The sequence below is a fragment of the Eschrichtius robustus genome, chromosome 1 (assembly GCF_028021215.1).
Source record: "Eschrichtius robustus isolate mEscRob2 chromosome 1, mEscRob2.pri, whole genome shotgun sequence".
Classification (NCBI taxonomy): Eukaryota; Metazoa; Chordata; class Mammalia; order Artiodactyla; family Eschrichtiidae; genus Eschrichtius; species Eschrichtius robustus.
In genome coordinates, this window is record NC_090824.1 from 195,803,907 (window position 1) to 195,822,736 (window position 18,830).

General features: G+C 38.4%; 1 protein-coding gene across 1 annotated transcript in view; it reads right to left on the reverse strand.

The window, feature by feature from the left end:
• Positions 1–18,830, reverse strand: part of ST8SIA6 (ST8 alpha-N-acetyl-neuraminide alpha-2,8-sialyltransferase 6) — a 138,047-nt gene that overhangs the window by 24,114 nt on the left and 95,103 nt on the right. Inside the window, exon 4 of the mRNA XM_068538990.1 lies at positions 2,290–2,376. Coding sequence (XP_068395091.1) covers positions 2,290–2,376 — 87 coding nt within the window. The remainder of the gene's footprint in view (positions 1–2,289; positions 2,377–18,830) is intronic.

The following is an 18,830-nucleotide window of genomic DNA, read 5'->3' on the forward strand; positions in this document are numbered from 1 at the left end:
GTCCTGGAAATTCCCCCTGCCTTGGTAGCTCTCCATTGTCCTCAAAAGAAGTGTTTCATATACTTCGTTTTGTTTGTATTATTCTCAGAAGGTTGGCCCTAAATCAACTTTACCGCCAGAAGTGGAAGCTCCTTTATCCCGACTTTAGTTGTCGGTGTCACTACTCATCTAGTCCTTCCAGCTAATTATCTGGGATTAATCCTCAATAGTTCAATACCTCCATAGCTCTCTCTTTCTTTTTTTGCCTACTCTGCACTTGTAGAAAGGTCTCTCAAAACCAGACTCTTGGGCTTCCCTGGTGGTGCAGTGGTTGAGAATCTGCCTGCCAATGCAGGGGACACGGGTTCGAGCCCTGGTCTGGGAAGATCCCACATGCCGCGGAGCAACTGGGCCCGTGAGCCACAATTACTGAGCCTGCGCGTCTGGAGCCTGTGCTCCGCAACAAGAGAGGCCACGATAGTGAGAGGCCCGCGCACCGCGATGAAGAGTGGCCCCCGCTTGCCGCAGTTAGAGAAAGCCCTTGCACAGAAACGAAGACCCAACACAGCCAAAAATAAATAAATTAATTAATTAAAAAAAAACAAAAAACCAGACTCTTCTGCTACTCATTGACCCTGTGATCGCTTAGGTTACAATTGCCCGTGCAACTTTCTATCAGGTCTTCCTGTCACGAGAATCTCTCAAATCTAGTCTTCGGTAGGATTGTGTCTAAGTCCATCTGAGCTGGTATCACAGAATGCTATAAACCAGGTGGCTTAGAGACAACAACAATTTATTTTCACAGTTCTGGAGGCTGGGAGTCTAAGACCAAGGTGCTGGCAGATTCGGTGTCTGGTGAAAATCCACTTCTGGGTTCTTAGACAGCTGTCTTCTTGCTGTGTCCTCACATGATGGAAGAGGCGAGACAGCAGTATGTGGTCTCTTTTATAAGGTCATGAATCCCATTCATGAGGGCTCCTCCCTCATAACCCAATCACCTCCCACCGCCCAAAGGCCCCACCTTCAAATACCATCCTGTTGGTGACTAGATTTTTAACTTATGACTTTTGAGGGGACAAGTTCAGTCTATAGTGGACAACCTAGCATAAAATGTCCTGGAGATGAAATAGTTACACAGGAATCCCACACTCTAAACTGCCAGTTAGGAAAGACAATGGAATCCTACAGGAGGTCATGACAACCATGTGTCTACCCAGTGGAGGAAGGATGTTCATTTTCAGCTTTAACCCAATCAGGAAGTTACTCTCTTACCCAATGGGAGTTGCCCACAACCCGTCTCCAGGGGCACCAGAATCAAAGACAGCTGGTCCAATGACTCCAGCATGTACTGACTGAAGGACCCTGCATGCAGAAGAGCTGGCTTCCCACAGCAAACAGAACTGAGCAGCATTAGAGAATCTCAGGGGAAGGCCAAGTCTCTTTAATAAGGTTTTTAGAAGAGTCGATGCTTAACGTAAATTTTAAAAACAGGAACCGGTAAAGATAAAAGCATATTACCGAATTGTAATAACCTGGCACAAGACAAAACCTGTGTTGATGCAAAGCAAAGAATCAGCACGTGGCAAAGAAAAGCAGAGCAAGGTAGCCCAGGCAGGCACAGAGATACCTGGCCTGGCTGCACCCTATGAGCAGATAACGGGAGGAAGCAGTGCCAGAGAACTACCCAGGCACCCCCCGCAGGGTACTGTTTTGACACAATTTATTTCTGTCTGGATGGGCTCCGAGGTATTCAAGCACAAGACAGCTCTGTAATCATTCACTGATAACCTGGTCTTGTCAGGTTGACGGCACCTCCCTGGGTTATTACCTGGAGCATCTCATGCTCCTGAATGTTGCTGAGATTAAAAAGCTAATGAGAAAAATGGGAAGGGAATATGCAGAAAGGAACATAGTTTTTGTTCTAGAGTGTTGGGACCATAGGTGATTTTTTTTCTTTCTATGTTTTCCAAAATTCCTTTACACTGCTACATGTTATTTACAAATAAATGTCAAATACAAATGGTACAAAGAAGCAGCAACATCCTCTAAAATATGATAAAAAGTACAACAAAAACTTTCTTTTTGAAGTTGAGATTTCTGTAATTAATTTCAGCAACATAATACAAATTTCTATCTAAGAGCTGGGGATACAGGGCCTTGTGTCTCATGAGAGGATCTCAGAACGAAAAGTTCCTGATGGTCGCTTGGCCCCTTCTACGTTTCTTTTTAACAACGCATTGCTTATTTTAGCGACAAAGCAAATGTACAAAACATTTTTTATCTCATATTATTTATGAAGAAATTTTTTACCTAAACTTCTCATGTTCTTCTGCTTGTCGCTTCCATGGACAGCTCTGGATATTTGTGATAATCTGAAGATAGTCATCCTCTGAATACCTAAAAGTCAAATGTCAATGAAATTAGAAAATAAAGATCTCACTTATTGCTAAACGAATATATAAGTCTTCTAAAGGACACTTATAATCTACTCACTTTAGCCCTCTAAATCTTTTCTGAAATAAGGTGACGTAGAAATAAGTAAACATCACACCCATTTCAAAACTTCTAGGAGCATGCAATTCACAAAGAATTATTATGTTGATTTAGGAATATGTAATTTTCACATTCATAAGTCAAGTTTAGTATTACAAACCAACCACGACAGCACACTAATTCACATGCATATCTTATGGCTAGTTCACCTTAGCTTCTCATTAACAAATAAATATATTTTTATAGACACTTACCGTAAATATATAGTTTACCATCTTTTTCAGACTCTTAAGTTGATAGATTTACCTTGGGATATATGGATAACACTTCCACAAAATAATCATCTTAAATTTTAATTCTGAACAGTACACTAAAAAACCAGATTGGGCCAGGTTAAAAGAGATGTATATTGGCATAAAAATCTCCAGGCATAGTGGTACAGTTTGGCCGGATCCCAGTCCCTGGTAGATCTCCCTCTACCTGCAATTTCATCATTAAGTAATAATTCCCTGAAATCACAAAATAGCCTCTAGTCTTTAATGGTTATCAATTAAAATGCATGTATCCTTTTGAGTGAAAAAACCCTTAAATTTCCTTTCAGTTAATAGTATAGTCATTAGTTGCCAGCTATTTGAGATCAAGGCTTTGCAATAAAAAGATAGAGTATATGTTGATGAGTGTCTGGGGAAGGCAGTAAAGAATCTTGTCAGAAAAGGACCTTCTCCACCCCCATGCAGTATAATGCAGATCTGTCTCTAAAACGAAGTATTTATTATAGGTGGGGAAGGTAGTCAACCAATCAACTCCTTTGCCCTTGAAATTTACCTACCTTTTGGGTATCTCGCCTGTCAATGTTGCCACCAAGATTAATTGAAAATATTTTCTCTTGGTTCCCATTGGACCAGCTAAGAAAAGCTGAAAATCTTGAAAGACTTTGCAAAATACTAAAGGAGAACAAAGCAAAGAGCTACCACGGGAGAGATTAAAAATAGTTTGACTTGTATACAGGTTTCCAACCTCAACCATTTTACCTCACTCTCAAGGGCCCCAAGTCTTGTCACCAAGGGACTCGAGAGATCTATACTCTAGCCCCAAAGCTTTGTCTAGATGTGGCACTTCCCATATGGAGTGAGGATCACCTGCCTCCACATGGTGAGAGTTAATCTAAAGACCTTCTGCAAAACAGCATTAAGCTAAAAAAAAGAAAAAAAAAGAAGACATGCACATTCAGCAGCCTACTCAAGGCTCTCTCAATTTCTGGCTCTTCAAGAGAGAGACGTGACATTGTGACTATCCTCTCCTGTCTGGAGAAGTCTTATCCACCACCAAGGCGTGGTTTTTAGTCATTTGATCACATTGGAAACAGGACAACCATCAGAGCAATGTGTGTACCAGGGTCCATCATGCAAAGTAACAAAAGAATTGTCATCTCACATTTTTCTAGTTCTCACAGAACTAGAACAAATAATCCTAAAATTTATATGGAATCATAAAAGATCCAGAATTACCAAAGCAATCCTGAGGAAAAAGAACAAAGCAAGAGGCATAACCCTCCCAGACTTCAGACAATACTACAAAGCTACAGTAATCAAAACAGCATGGTATTGGCACAAAAACAGATGTATGTGTCAATGGAACAGAATAGAGAGCCCAGAAATAAACCCACACACCTACAGTCAATTAATCTTCAACAAAGGAGGCAAGAATATACAATGGGAAAAAGACAGTCTCTTCAGCAAGGGGTGTTGGGAAAGTTGGACAGCCTCATGTAAATCAATGAAGTTAGAACACACCCTTTTGCCATACACAAAAGTAAACTTAAAATGGCTTAAAGACTTAAACATAAGACCTGACACCATAAAACTCCTAGAAGAGAACATAGGGAAAACATTCTCTGACATAAATCATACCAAGGTTTTCTTAGGTCAGTCTCCCAAGGCAAGAGAAATAAAAGCAAAAATAAACAAACGGGGACCTAATCAAACTTACAAGCTTTTGCACAGCAAAGGAAACCATAAACAAAATGAACCTAAGACAACCTATGGAATGGTAAAAAATATTTGCAAATGATGCAACTGACAAGGGCTTAATTTCCAAAATATACAAACAGCTCATACAACTCAACAACAAAAAACCAAACAACCCAATCAAAAAATGGGCAGAACTAAATAGACATTTCTCCCAAGAAGACATACAGATGGCCAACAGGCACATGAAAAGATACTCAACATCACTAATTATTAGAGAAATGCAAATTGAGACTACAAAAACTACTATGAGGTACCACCTCACACCAGTCAGAATGGCCATGATTAAAAAGTCTACAAATAACAAATGCTGGAGGAGGTGTGGAGAAAAGGGAACCCTCCTATACTGTTAGTGGGGATGTAAGTTGGTGCAGCCACTATGGAGAACAGTATGGAGGTTCCTCAAAAAACTAAAAATAGAGTTACCATATGATCCAGCAATCCCACTCCTGGGCATATATCCAGAAAAGACAAAAATGCTAATTTGAAAACATACATGCACCCTAGTGTTCATTGCAGCACTATTACAATAGCCAAGACACGGAAGCAACCTAAGTGTCCATCAACAGATGAATGGATAAAAAAGACGTGAGATATATACACACACACACACACACACACACACACACACACACAACGGAATATTACTCAGCCACAAAAGGGAATGAAATAATGCCATTTGCAGCAACATGGATGGACCTAGAGATTATCATACTAAGGGAAGTAAGTCAGATAAAGATGAATATCATATGATATCACTTATATGTGAAATCTAAAAGAATGATACAAATCAACTTACTTACAACACAGAAACAGACTCCCAGACATAGAAAACAAATTTATGGTTACCAAAGGGCAGAGGGGGGGATAAATTAGGAGTTTGTGATTAACAGATACACACTACTTTATATAAAATAGATAAAACACAGGGAACTATATTCAACATCTTGTAATACCTATAATGTAAAAGAATCTGAAAAAGTATATGTATATTGTATATGTATATGTATATATGTATATACCTGAATCACTTTACTGTAAACCTGAAACTAACACAACATTGTAAATCAACTACATTTCAATTAAAAAATTTTTAAAGTTATAAAAGAGTTGTTGTCTCACAAAGCTCAACTAAAGAGAAATGGAAAGGGAAGGGCCAAATACAAATATCTAATTAAACCAGTGAGAACTGCAACTGTATCTTAAGTCATCAAAATAAAACATATGAAAAGTACAGTAAATGAGAAATTATTATCCTATCATAAAAACCAAATGTGTCAGAGTCTAAAGTTTTAAATTTCACTTATTAAATTAAAAAGAAATTAAATTTCTCATGATGTATAGCTAAGAAAATAAGATTAGTGAATTTGAAGACACAGCAACAGAAACCTGAAAATGAAACATAAAGGGGAAAAAAGGTTGAATGAAAAAGCTGTAGAGAATCATTCAGCTGTGAGACAACCTCAAGGGGCCTAAATGAGAAATTATGGTCCTAGAAAGAGAGAAGAGACCAAAAAAATTTTGAAAAAATTATGGTGGCAAATTTTCCAAATTCAAGGAAAACTATAAACCGACAGATCCAAGAGGCTCAACAAACCCAAAGCACAGGAAACATGAAGAAAACTACACCATGGCACATAATACAAAAAAATTCTTTAAACCAGTGATAAAGAGAACATCTTAAAAGTAAACGAGGAAAAAGACACATTATGTACACAGAGATAAAGATAAGAATTACAGCACACTTGTCAGAAACAAGGCAAGTCAGAGGCAGTGGAACAATGTCATTAAAATACAGTACAGGATTTGGCAGGACTGTCGATCTAGGATTCGAGAGTGAGCAAACCTTTCAAAAAATGAAGGTAAAATAAGGACTTTTTCAGGTATAAAAAGGCTAAAGGAATTCATACCAGCAAATCTGCAGTACCAGGAATGCTATCCAGAATATGTAAAGAACTCAAAGTTCAATAAGGCAAACAGCTCAGTTAAAAGCTGGGCCAACGATTTGAACAGACACTTCACCACAGATGGTAAACAGGTCGCAAATCAACCCATGAAAAGATGCTCAACAACATTAGTTACTAGGGAACTGCAAACTAAAATCACAATGATATGCTACTATGCATCCACTAGAATGGCTAAAACTGAAAAGCCAGACCACACTAAGTTTGGCAAGAAGCAGAGTAAGTGGAACTCTCATACACTACTGGTGAGAATGTAAAATCTACAACTATTTCTGAAAACCACTGGGTAACTTCTTCAAAGGGTAAACCTACATATACCCCATGCAACCCAGCTGTTCCATTGTTAGGTATTCCAAGATAAATGCGAACTTACATCCGCAAAAAGACTTGTATGGCAGCTTTATTTGTAACAGCCCCAAATCACTATCATGTGAACATCCATAAGAGGTGAATGGATGAACAGATGGTGGTATCTACTTACAAAGGAATAGTGTTGCTTTTATTTGGTGATGAAAAGAAATGAACCATTGATACCCGCAAAAACATAGATCAATCTCAAAGTAAGTACACTGGATGAAAAAATACAGACAAAAAAAGAGTACACAACGTAGATTCCATTCCAGAAAATGAAAACTAGCCTACAGGGACAGAGAGCCCGTGAGGAGTTGCCTGGAAATGGGGGCTGGCACACGAGGGGCAGCAGTGGTAGAGAGGAACGGATGACAAAAAGCACGAGAAACCTTTGGTGGGGGATGGATGTCTTCCTAATCCTGACTGGAGTAATGGTCCACGCATATGCCAAGACTCCTCACATGGCACGCTTAAGTTACAGTACACTGTACATCATTTACCCCTCAAAAAACTTTTAAAATGTTCATACTGGGCTAAAAAAATTGTATTTTCCACGGTGATATAAATACAGTAATGAGCATTATACATCGGCCATTGTTGAGGACCAAATATCTAAAATTCAAAATTCTAGTCACGCTGAACCTACAGTATATTGAAATGAATATGCTTTTTAAAGAGCTGAGAAGTTGCTACTTCCTATGTGTTCTCAGAGTCCTTAGACCAATACTCCTATAATAGCCTTTCTCACATTGAATTTCATTCCGTGTTTACACACTGGCTGCCCTTCTAGACTATGCCTTTCCCCACAGGACCTCGATGGCTGAGCATTTCTAGACTAACACAATCCCAGGTCAAGCTGATTATTCCGGTTAACCCAGGAAATGCGTGAGTAATTTAATTATAAATACAAAATGTAATGAGGTCATAAACTACTGTAAGTTCAAAGCAATATTTCCTTACTCCATGGATTATGGCTTCTACTCAGTAACATTCCCCAATGCTGACCTGCACTCCCTTGACCTGTTCACAAATCACCCTATATTAAAGCCTACCCCTCCTTCAGCATATTGCCTGAAGAGCCTCAGATTAGAGCTCAGTAGCTAGTCAGTCACTTCATCCAGTCCATTAACCCAACTCGTCCTTCCTACTTTCCCAGTTTCTTTTCTTTTCTTTTTAATAAATTTATTTATTTATTTATTTATGGCTGCCCTGGGTCTTTGTTGCTGTGTGCGGGCTTCCTCTAGTTGCGGTGAGAGGGGTTACTCTTCGTTGTGGTGCACGGGCTTCTCATTGTGGTGGCTTCTCTTGTTGCGGAGCATGGGCTTCAGGCGTGCGGGCTTCAGTAGTTGTGGCACACGGGCTCAGTAGTTGTGGCTCGCGGGCTCTAGAGTGCAGGCTCAGTAGTTGTGGCTTGAGGGCTCAGTAGTTGTGGCATGCGGGCTTCAGTAGTTGTGGCACACAGTCTTAGTTGCTCCGCGGCATGTGGGATCTTCCTGGACCAGGGCTCAAACCCGTGTCCTCTGCATTGGCAGGCGGATTCTTAACCACTGCGCCACCAGGGAAGCCCCCCAATTTCTTAGCATGAAATAAAATGAGTGTGCACGTGTGCGTATCTGGTTACACTTTTACCCTTTTTGCAATGATTAACCCATGACTGCCTCCATCTTCAACTTTGAACTCCCTCAATCGTGATCAATGCAGAATTTGCTGAGATTTCACACAGGAAATAGAGGAAAGGGGTTATGTTGTGAGAGATCTAACCTGTGCAACTTTTAAAAGCAAAAAACACAGTAAATCCCTATCTCATTTTGGCCAACTCTTGGACTTGAGAGTAAGCTCTTTTCTCAACTCTCTTTGCTGCCGCAGGATGGGTGTGGGGAACCTCTCTTCCTAGCTCCATACTTTCTTTCTCATTATTGTGCTAGAGCTGGCTCATACAAGCTTGGAAGAACTGCCTGGTAAATGTCCAGCAACGTTGTGAGCAGGTTGTTAAACCACTGGTAGCTTGAAATTAGCCAAGGTGGGACTATTTACATCACTGGAAGCAGCAAATGTGACAAGTCAGGGCTTTCTCCCCAAGCCAGTTGTTAAACATGAGCGCACCACTGCCCCTATCCTTCTCCACCCCTGTTCCACAACCTGTGAGACTGCTCAGAACTTTCCAGTCTTCCCCCAGTTTGAGCCTTATGGAGGCTGGCCGAGAAGGCCAGGTAAGACTTTGCTGCCACACCTGACTCATCAAGAAAACTGATTCAGAGGGGTTCTAAGCCTCAGTGAAACAAAACTATCATATTAGATCCAAGGAGCAACTACAAGCTTGGGAAATTACAGATGACTTTATTTCTCCAAAGGTTTTAAGCACTCTTATGTATATTATACTTTAACTTTGGCTTACTTGAAAAGCAGAGTTTGTGTCATTTTGACAATCATCCTTCCCATTATATCAAGCTTAGTCTAGAACATTAAAATTATCATCCACTGCCAGTTAGAATAAAAGTACATTGTAAAGTATGTATAGTCTTAAAAACGTTTTGTTTTCATGACATATGTCTCCCAATAAATTGTAGCTGGCTCCAATGTAACTTAATATTGAAAGATGCCAATCATAATGTATCTGATTTTACACGTAAGTTAGCTGCATAGAAGGGCTTTTGACTTTATAGTCCCTGATACTTAAAACCAAGTCAAGCACATTACAGCAGACCTATGTATCAATATTTTAAAAGGAGAAATACTCCTGGCCATTTTATAATCAGAAGACGATACTCAAGCTACTTACTTCCTGGAGTTGCTGTGTTCAAAGAATCTTTTTTTATGTCTAGAAATGAAGCATTATCCTCTGGTATTATAAAGGGGAAGACTAAAGAATAAGGAATGTTAAAGAGAGTTTTTTTCCCTATATGCTGGTCCTTTTCTACTGAACAATAAATCACCAACCAGCCTTTTGAGATAATTAAGACTACCACAGCACCATCATGATTTGTAAGGTGGGAGCATGGCTAGAGAAGGAAAAATCACATGGATGCTACAAGTGTGGGCCAATTTGTGAAACAAATGTGTCTCTATAGAATTTTCCTGTTGCGTAAAATGCTCTAAATCACATCATACTTTCTGCAAATTTACAGTTATAGTTGGTTTTCAATTGCATAGTATGGTCTTCACCCCAAAATTGTGAGAGGCAGCTACCCCTATGATATCACCCCCATTTTTATGGATGACAAAACTAAAAGTTCTGAGAAGATAAACAGCTTGCTCAATGTTGTACTGTAAGGAGATGAACTAAGAATTAAACTAACATCTTTTAATTCACACTCTGGCTCTCTTTCCAATATATCATGCTGCATCTCATCTATTTTCAGAATGAAACTGAAAATCAATCCCATCAGAAGTATTTTCTGGTACCAAGACATACAATAAATCATACTAAATAATGCAGCAAGTTATTTTCAAAAGAATAAATAATGTCTATTTCAGTCATTATTAATAATACTCAAAATGAGATACAGATTATAAATAACATATAAAAATGATACTAGGTAAATATAATATTAAAATTTAAAATATTTTTCTAAGACACATACTGTATGATATCACTTACAGGTGGAATCTAAAAAAAAAAAAAACAACTAGTGAATATAACAAAAAAGAAACAGACTTACAGCTATAGAGAACACACTAGTAGCTACCAGTGAGGAGAGGGAAAGGGGAAAGACAAGACAGGGGTAGAGAATTAAGAGGTACAAACTACTGTGTATAAAATAAATAAGCTATGAAAATATATTGTACAGCACAGGGAATAGAGCCACTATTTTATAATAACTATAAATGGAGCATAACCTTTAAAAATTGTGAACCACTACATTGTACACCTGAAACTAACACAATATTCTAAATCAACTATACCTCAATAAAGAATAATAATAAAATGTTTTTCTAGAGACGTCTCTTTGGAGATGAAGACCCACGTGCTGTGACTAGTTTTATTTCAATTAAGATATAAATAGGACTTTTCAAAAGGCAAAATTTATGGTTAGTTAACTTAATCATTAAATATTTATTGGGTACTTATTAGATGCCTAGACCTTATCTTGAAGGTATTCATTTATTAGTCCTATGTAAACAGCTGAGGTACTGATTTAGTTTCCTATAACATCTCTTCACGGTGAAAGCCAATCTTTTTGTCTACTGAAATGGGTGGAGACACCCCAATAATAAGTCAGTAGGCTTCTAAGTGGTATCCTGTGTAGATCAAATAGTCTTTTGTAGTTAGTTTCTATAAAACCCCTGAAGAGCTCAGGTCTACATGAAAATAAATTCTGCAAGTCAATACAGCGGTATAAGATTTTCAGTCAGTACAGCCAATCATTTCCACTGGGCATTACTTTTTAAAGGAATGGCTGATCTGAGAAAATATTTGAAGAGATTATAGTTGAAAACTTCCCTAATATGGGAAAGGAAATAGTCACTCAGGCCAGGAAGTGCAGAGAATCCCATACAGGATAAATCCAAGGAGAAACATGCCAAGACACATATTAATCAAACTACCAAAAATTAAATACAAAGAAAAAATATTTAAAACAGCAAGGGAAAAGCAACAAATAACATACTAGGGAATCCCCATAAGGTTAACAGCTGATCTTTCAGTAGAAACTCTGCAAGCCAGAAGGGAGTGGCAGGACATATTTAAAGTGATGAAAGGGAAAAACCTACAACCAAGATTACTCTACCCAGCAAGGATCTCATTCAGATTCGACGGAGAAATTAAAACCTTTACAGACAAGCAAAAGCTAAGAGAGTTCAGCACCACCAAACCAGCTTTACAACAAATGCTAAAGGAACTTCTCTAGGCAGGAAACACAAGAGAAGGAAAAGACCTACAAAAACAAACCCAAAACAATTAAGAAAATGGTAATAGGAACATACGTATTGATAATTACCTTAAATGTAAATGTATTAAATGCTTCAACCAAATGACATAGACTGGCTGAATGGATCCCAAAACAAGACCCGTATATATGCTGTCTACAAGACACCCACTTCAGACCTTGGGACACATACAGACTGAAAGTGAGGGGTTGGAAAAAGATATTCCGTGCAAATGGAAATCAAAAGAAAGGTGGAGTAGCAATTCTCATATCAGACAAAATAGACTTTAAAATAAAGACGATTGCAAGAAACAAAGAAGGACACTACATAATGATCAAGGGATAAATCCAAGAAGAAGATACAACAATTGTAAATATTTATGCACCCAACATAGGAGCACCTCAATAGGTAAGGCAAATGCTAAAGGAATGGCTGATGAATGTGTGACAGCTATAAAAGAGAAATATGTAGCAAGCAGACTGAACTGAGCTACACATGGTACTGACATACTGACATTTCAACCACTAAAGGCAAGAGAATTCAATTTACATCGTTTTTAACTCTGCGTGATGGTAACTTCTAATTAGAATGCTGTGATTATTGTCACTTGGCATAGGAGAAAGGGATCCAAACTTTTATTCTCTGCATACCTTTTAGTGTCCCTCACGCAAGTTAAGTATTCCAAAACAGCTTTAGGAATGAATTCCTAAAGATGCCAATGTTCTTCTTCACAGCGCCACTGAAATCTCCAAATTGCCACATTTGAAAAAGTCAGATATTGATTTTTTTTTTTAAAGAACACTTTCTCTGTCCTGGATCATTAACTTTCGGGGTTTGGACAGTAATTGTATGTTTAAGACACGTGCTAGGAAATACTGCCAGCAGTGACTAACTTTAGCCAACCAAGAGGGAAAGGGGTATCCATTTACAAAGGGGTGGGACGTGGTAAAGGAAAGGCTATACGGATTGGTGAAGCACACTAATGCTACAATAGGGGTAGAGTAGGAAAGCTGTTACCACCCTAAGTCCATACACTAGCCAGAAAGAGCTATAGCTAGAGGTGTAGAAGAGGGTCACAGGACTGGAGAGGTGGCCTTTGGTAGAGGATGAAGTCATCCCTAAACCACTCCCACAGAGAGGGATCCAGGGGGATAAATATCCCAAACTTTCTCTCTTCCCATTTTTTACTCTCATACCAATGACTTCCAGAAAGTGACCCTAACCAGAAGCCAAAAGTTATGAGAATCCAACTAAGCTAGCACAAGGAAATCAGCCTCCTGGAGCATACAGCAAGAATGAAAAAGGTAGAGAGTACATCTGCAAGATGAAATAGGAATACATAGCATAAGTGGAAAGCTATTCATGGTGCTATTTATCAGAATTATTTTGGGGTAAAAATTTACTTCACTGGACTCATTTGATATAATGCCAAAGTCAAGCAGTACCTCACAGTCCAAAAAAAAATATCATTTTAAGAAGCAACCTAAATGTCCATCAACAGATGAATGGATAAAGAAGATGTGGTACATATATACAATGGAATATTACTCAGCCATAAAAAGGAACGAAATTGAGTTACGTGTAATGAGGTGGATGGACCTAGAGTCTGTCATACAGAGTGAAGTAAGTCAGAAAGAGAAAAACAAATACTGTATGCTAATGCACATATATGGAATCTAAAAAAAAAAAAAAAAAAACAGTACTGATGAACCTAGTGGCAGGGCAGGAATAAAGATGCAGATGTAGAGAACGGACTTGAGGGCACAGGGAGGGGGAAGGGAAAGCTGGGATGAAGTGAGAGAGTAGCACTGACATATATACACTATCAAATGTAAAACAGATAGCTAGTGGGAAGCAGCCGCGTAGCACAGGGAGATCAGCTCGGTGCTTTGTGACCACCTAGAGGGGTGGGATAGGGAGGGTGGGAGGGAGACGCAAGAGGGAGGGGATATGGGGATATATGTATACACAGAGCTGATTCACACTGTTGTACAGCAGAAACTAACACAACATTGTAAAGCAATTATACTCCAATAAAGATATTTTTTTAAAAAAGTATCCCCTTCACAAATATCTGCAACATGCAGATACATCACCAGGGTGGAAAGAATGAATAAACAAGGACTGAGGCTGCTATTTAAGATTCTTGCATTTTCCCTCACAACACTATTGCTGTATGATTTCTGAAGATGAAAAAAAGATGACCCACTTTTCAAGTTTATGGAAAGAAATCTTCACATATAAGAGGATATCCAGAGTTGAAAATAACAGTTTAGTGATCTTATACTATCAATTTTTAGAACTAGGATCCTACATGTTGCAAGGAATCAGAAAGAACCAATAAACTGAGTGTTTCACCATCTTTTAAAGAGTAACATTATATAGTTAGAGTGAGTTACAAGAGTGAAGAAGCTAGCATGGATATTGCACCTGGTAAGATTTTTAAACCATATATGAATGGCTATGAACCTTTTGCCTTTTAAATTCTTCTGACTCACATAAGCAGAGTTGATCTCTTTCTCCTATGTCCTTTGCACCACCCTAAATCCACTAAATATCTCTATAGCACTTACCTTTTGTTTTCATGTATTTACTCAGTAAGTACTTACTGGGCATCTGTTATGTGCAAGGTATTGTTCTAGAGACCAATAATAAAAATAGTGAACAAAATAAATTTTTGTTAAAAAATGCACATTCTCATGAAATTTATATTGTAATAGGGGATTATGGACAATAAACCCAATGTATGGGCTGAACTGTGTTCCCCCAAATTCATACGTTGAAACCCTAACCCCCAGTACCTCAGAATATGACTATATTTGGAAATAAGGCCTTTAAATAGGGGATTAAATTGAAATGAGACCGTTAGGGTGGCCCGAGTCCAATCTACTGGTGTTCTTATAAGAAAAGGAAGTTTTTATTTACAGAGAGATACCAGGAGGCTGGCCTACATACAGAAAAGACTATACATATGGAAAAGACCATGTATGTATGCTTCATACATACAGCAAGAAGGCAAGGAGAGAGACTTGGTTTTGGCTTCAGAGAAACCAAACCTGCTGACATCTCAGTCTTAGACTTCTAGAACTGTAAGTAAATTTTTGTTGTTTAAGCCACCTAGTCTATGGTAATTTGTTATGGCAGCCCTAACAAACTGTACATCAAATAATACATAAATTAAAGGCATGTTGAAGTATAATGTACTTAGTACTGTGAAGAAAAATAAAGCAGGAAAAGAGGGAAAGAAAGTATGTGAAATAGGGCTGCAATCTAAGTGGAGTGGTCAGGGAAGACCTCCCTGGGAGGTAAGAGTTGGGCAGAGACTTGAAGAAAGGGATTAAGTAAGCGATACACATATGGGGGTTTGGGAATGAGAAGAACATTCTATGCAAAGGGAAGGACAAGTGCGAAGGCCAGAGGTAGAGGCAGGCACGGTATGTTTGAGGAGCAGCAAGATGGTCAGGTTGGTTGGAAATCACACATGAGTCACTCAGGAATCCACTTATGAAGGTGGCGTGAGATGAGGTCAGAAAGGTCACAGGAAATCTGATGGTAGAGGCCTTGCTATTCAAAGTGTGGACCGCAGACTGGCAGTATTGGCATCACATAGAAAGATTATTAGAAATGCAGATTCTCGGGCCCTGCCTCACACCTACAGAATCAGACTCTGTCTTAAAATAAAATCCTCAAAAGATTTGTAGACCTGTTAAATTTTTTAACAGCTTCACTGAGGTATAATTAGTATGCCATACAGCTCACCCATTTAAAGCAGAGAAGTCAGTGGGTTTTAGAGTATTCACAGATATGTGCAACCATCACTACAGTCAATTTTGGAACATTTTTACCACCTCAAAAAGACGTCTTGTACACTTTAGCTATCACCTCCTGCATATCCCATAAACGTTGGCCTATTGTGTCTTCATTTTCATCCGTCTCCAAGTATTTTCTGGTTTCCCTTTCTATTGCGTCTTGGACCCACTGCATAGTTAAGAGTATGTTGTTTAATTTCTACAGATTTGTGAGTTTCTCAATTATTTTTCAATTTCATTAAAATGTGGTCACATAACATACTTTGTATTAGTTCTACTCTTTAAATTTACTGGGGTTTGTTTTATAATCTAGCATATGATTTAGCCCAGACAATGTTTTGTGTGCACTTGAGAAGAATGTATATTCTGTTGATGGGTGGTGTACTCTATAGGTGTCTGTTAAGTCTAGCTGGTTTATAGTGTTGTTCAATTCTACTATTTCCTTGTTGATCTTCTGTCTGGTGTTTTATCCACTACTGAAAATAGAGTATTTAAAATCTCCAATTATCGCTGAATTATTTATTCCCTTCGTCAGTTTTTGCTTTGTGTACTTTGGTGCTCTGTTATTAGATGTATATGTGTTTATAACTGTTATATCTTCCTGCTGGATTGACCCTTTTATGATGATAAGATCTGCTTTATTTCTACTAACACTTTTTGTTTTAAAAGTTTATTTTTTTTAATATCAATATATCCACTCAAGCTTTCTTGTGGTTGCTGTTTGAAAGATATATATTTTTCCATCCTTTCACTTGCAATCTATGTGTGTGTTTGAATCCAAAAATGTGTCTTCTGTAGATAGCATAGTTTGATCATGCTTTTTAATCCAGTCTGACAATCTCTGCCATTTGATTGCATGGTTTAATCCACTCATATTTAATGTTATTACTGATACAGTTAGATTTACCTCTGCCATTTTACTTTTGTTTTTTTATGTCTCATGTATTTTTTGTTCCCCTATTCCTCCTTTACAGCTTTCCTATGCCTTAAGTGAATTTTTCTAATGTAGCATTTTGACATCTTTAATAATTTTAACTATATTTTTAGTGGTTGCTCTAGGGTTTACCATACACATCTTATCAGATTCAGCTTTCAGTTTATACTAGCTTAATTGCTCTAATATATAAAAATATTACTCTTATATCGCTCTCTCCCCTTTTTCTTCTTTTTGTGGAATTTTTGTTATACAATATTATATCTATTAATGTTATAAACCCAATCACACGTTTTTATAATTATTACTTTACCATTTGTAGTCATTTCCTTAGCCTGATGCAACTCTGCTCCCACCCATAACAGCTCCTTTGTGCTGTTACTGGCAAATATATTACATGTATATTTGAGAAGTGCTCTAAGGACCTTGTAGGCTGCTTTAAGAATTTTGTCTTTTATTTTGAGTGAAATGCGAAAACATTAGAACAGAAAAGTGACCTGATCTGACTTACATTTAGAAAGGTTCCCACTGTCTACTTTATTGAGAAGAGTCTCTAGGAGAGCAGGGGTGAAAGCCAGAAGAGCAATTTAGAGATGTTGGCCACAATCCAGGAGTGGAATAAAGATGGCTTGGTCCAGGGTGGAAGTGATAGAGTGAGTAAGAAATTATCAGCTTCTGGTTATGACTTCAAGGTGGCCAGTGAGATTTAATGACAGACAATGGGATGGATAAAAAGAAAGGCGTCAAAAAACTCCAAGCATTTAGATCTGAGCACTGGAAGAACAGACTTGCCATTAACTGAAATGGAGAACAGCGCTGAAGTACAAAGTTCAGGGGGGGTGGATCCAGGAGACCCTGTGAGATTTATAAGGTTTGAGATTCCTTATGAGTACCCCAGGGAGGTGATCACTGGGCAGAGGTAATACAAACCTGGAAAGAGGTCTAGGCAGGAAATACAAACTTGGGAATCATCAGTATGTAGATGGTATTTAAATCCATGAGGCTAAATGAGGTCCCTGAGGTCTGAGGATGAAAAGAAACGAGGTCTGAAGACTGAGTGCTGGAACGCTCCAGTGTCAAAAGTGAGGGGAGATGAGGAGGCATCTACAAAGATCGAGAAGGAGAAACTAAAGTATTGTAACTCTCTGACTTTTTTGTTGTTGGCGTTTTGTTTTTTTTATTGCTTTGTTTTTGTTTTTTTTTTTCTATTTTTCGGCCGCACTGCGTGGCATGCAGGATCTTAGTTCCCCGATCGGGGATCAAACCCGCGGCCCCTGCAGTGGAAGTGCCGTGTCTTAACCACTGGACCGCCAGGGAGGTCCCTGACTTTCTTAATATACTGCAAGCTGCTAAAGAGTAGAAATAATTTCTTTATCATTGTGTTCCTTAAGCAAGAGTTCTCAACCTGTTCTCAACCACGCATCCTTTGAAAAAGCTCCCAGGGAGTATGATACACATCTCCAGGTTGAGAATAACTGTCTCTGTGCCTTTCATCGTGCTGGACACAGAGAAGTTGCTGTGTGTTTCTGAAATTGAAAATTAATATATGACTAGAACATAAAAACACCCAAAGGTTTCAGATATTAGTTTTGAACTATGACAAAAATTAGCCATCCGCCGTGATCTTACCAAGAAAAGCCATACTGGTCCCCGAGTAACCATCAGGGTACAGCGGTTGCTGTACGAGATAAAGCTACCTGTGTATATTTACATTACGGATGCCTAAATAAAATAAGTAACAAAAAGTGAGGAAAGTATATGGTATGTTGGAGGAAGATTGCTTTTAAGTAGCTTCACATTTTAAAGTCAAATGCCTTTCTCTTCCTGTATTTGTGACTTGTAATTCTGTTCTCATTAAGGATGGAACCATACAGTAGTGAGAATAAAACAGTCAGAATTTCATCCAAGCCCTGGCTCTGCCTTTTCTAACTGTCTGATGTTCTGCAAGCCATTTAACCCTCTGATTTCATCTCTTTCACTTGTGGAATTAGAATAACAAAAGCTATTCTGAAGAAATACTGCAAAGACTGTAGATATACTTAAATTATCTTGCATACAGTAGGTCCACAAAAACGGTAGTTGTTATTACCACTACTGATAATTTTGGTAATCATAATAATTGTCATTATGATAAAAATATAGTAACATAAAGATTGTGAATTGAGTAGTCAATTAGTTATTCGTGGTTATGTGAAAAATTACTGCAAAACTTAGCGGTTTAGTTGTTTTACAACAATAAACTATTACTGCACAGTTTCTGTAGGTCAGGAATTCATGAGTAGCTTAGCAGGATAGTTCTGGCCCAGCAGCTCATTAGGATGTAAAGTCAAGATGATGGTCGGGGCCGAAGTATCTACTTCCAAGGAGCTTCACTGACATGGCTGAAAAGGCGGTGCTGCTGTTGGTG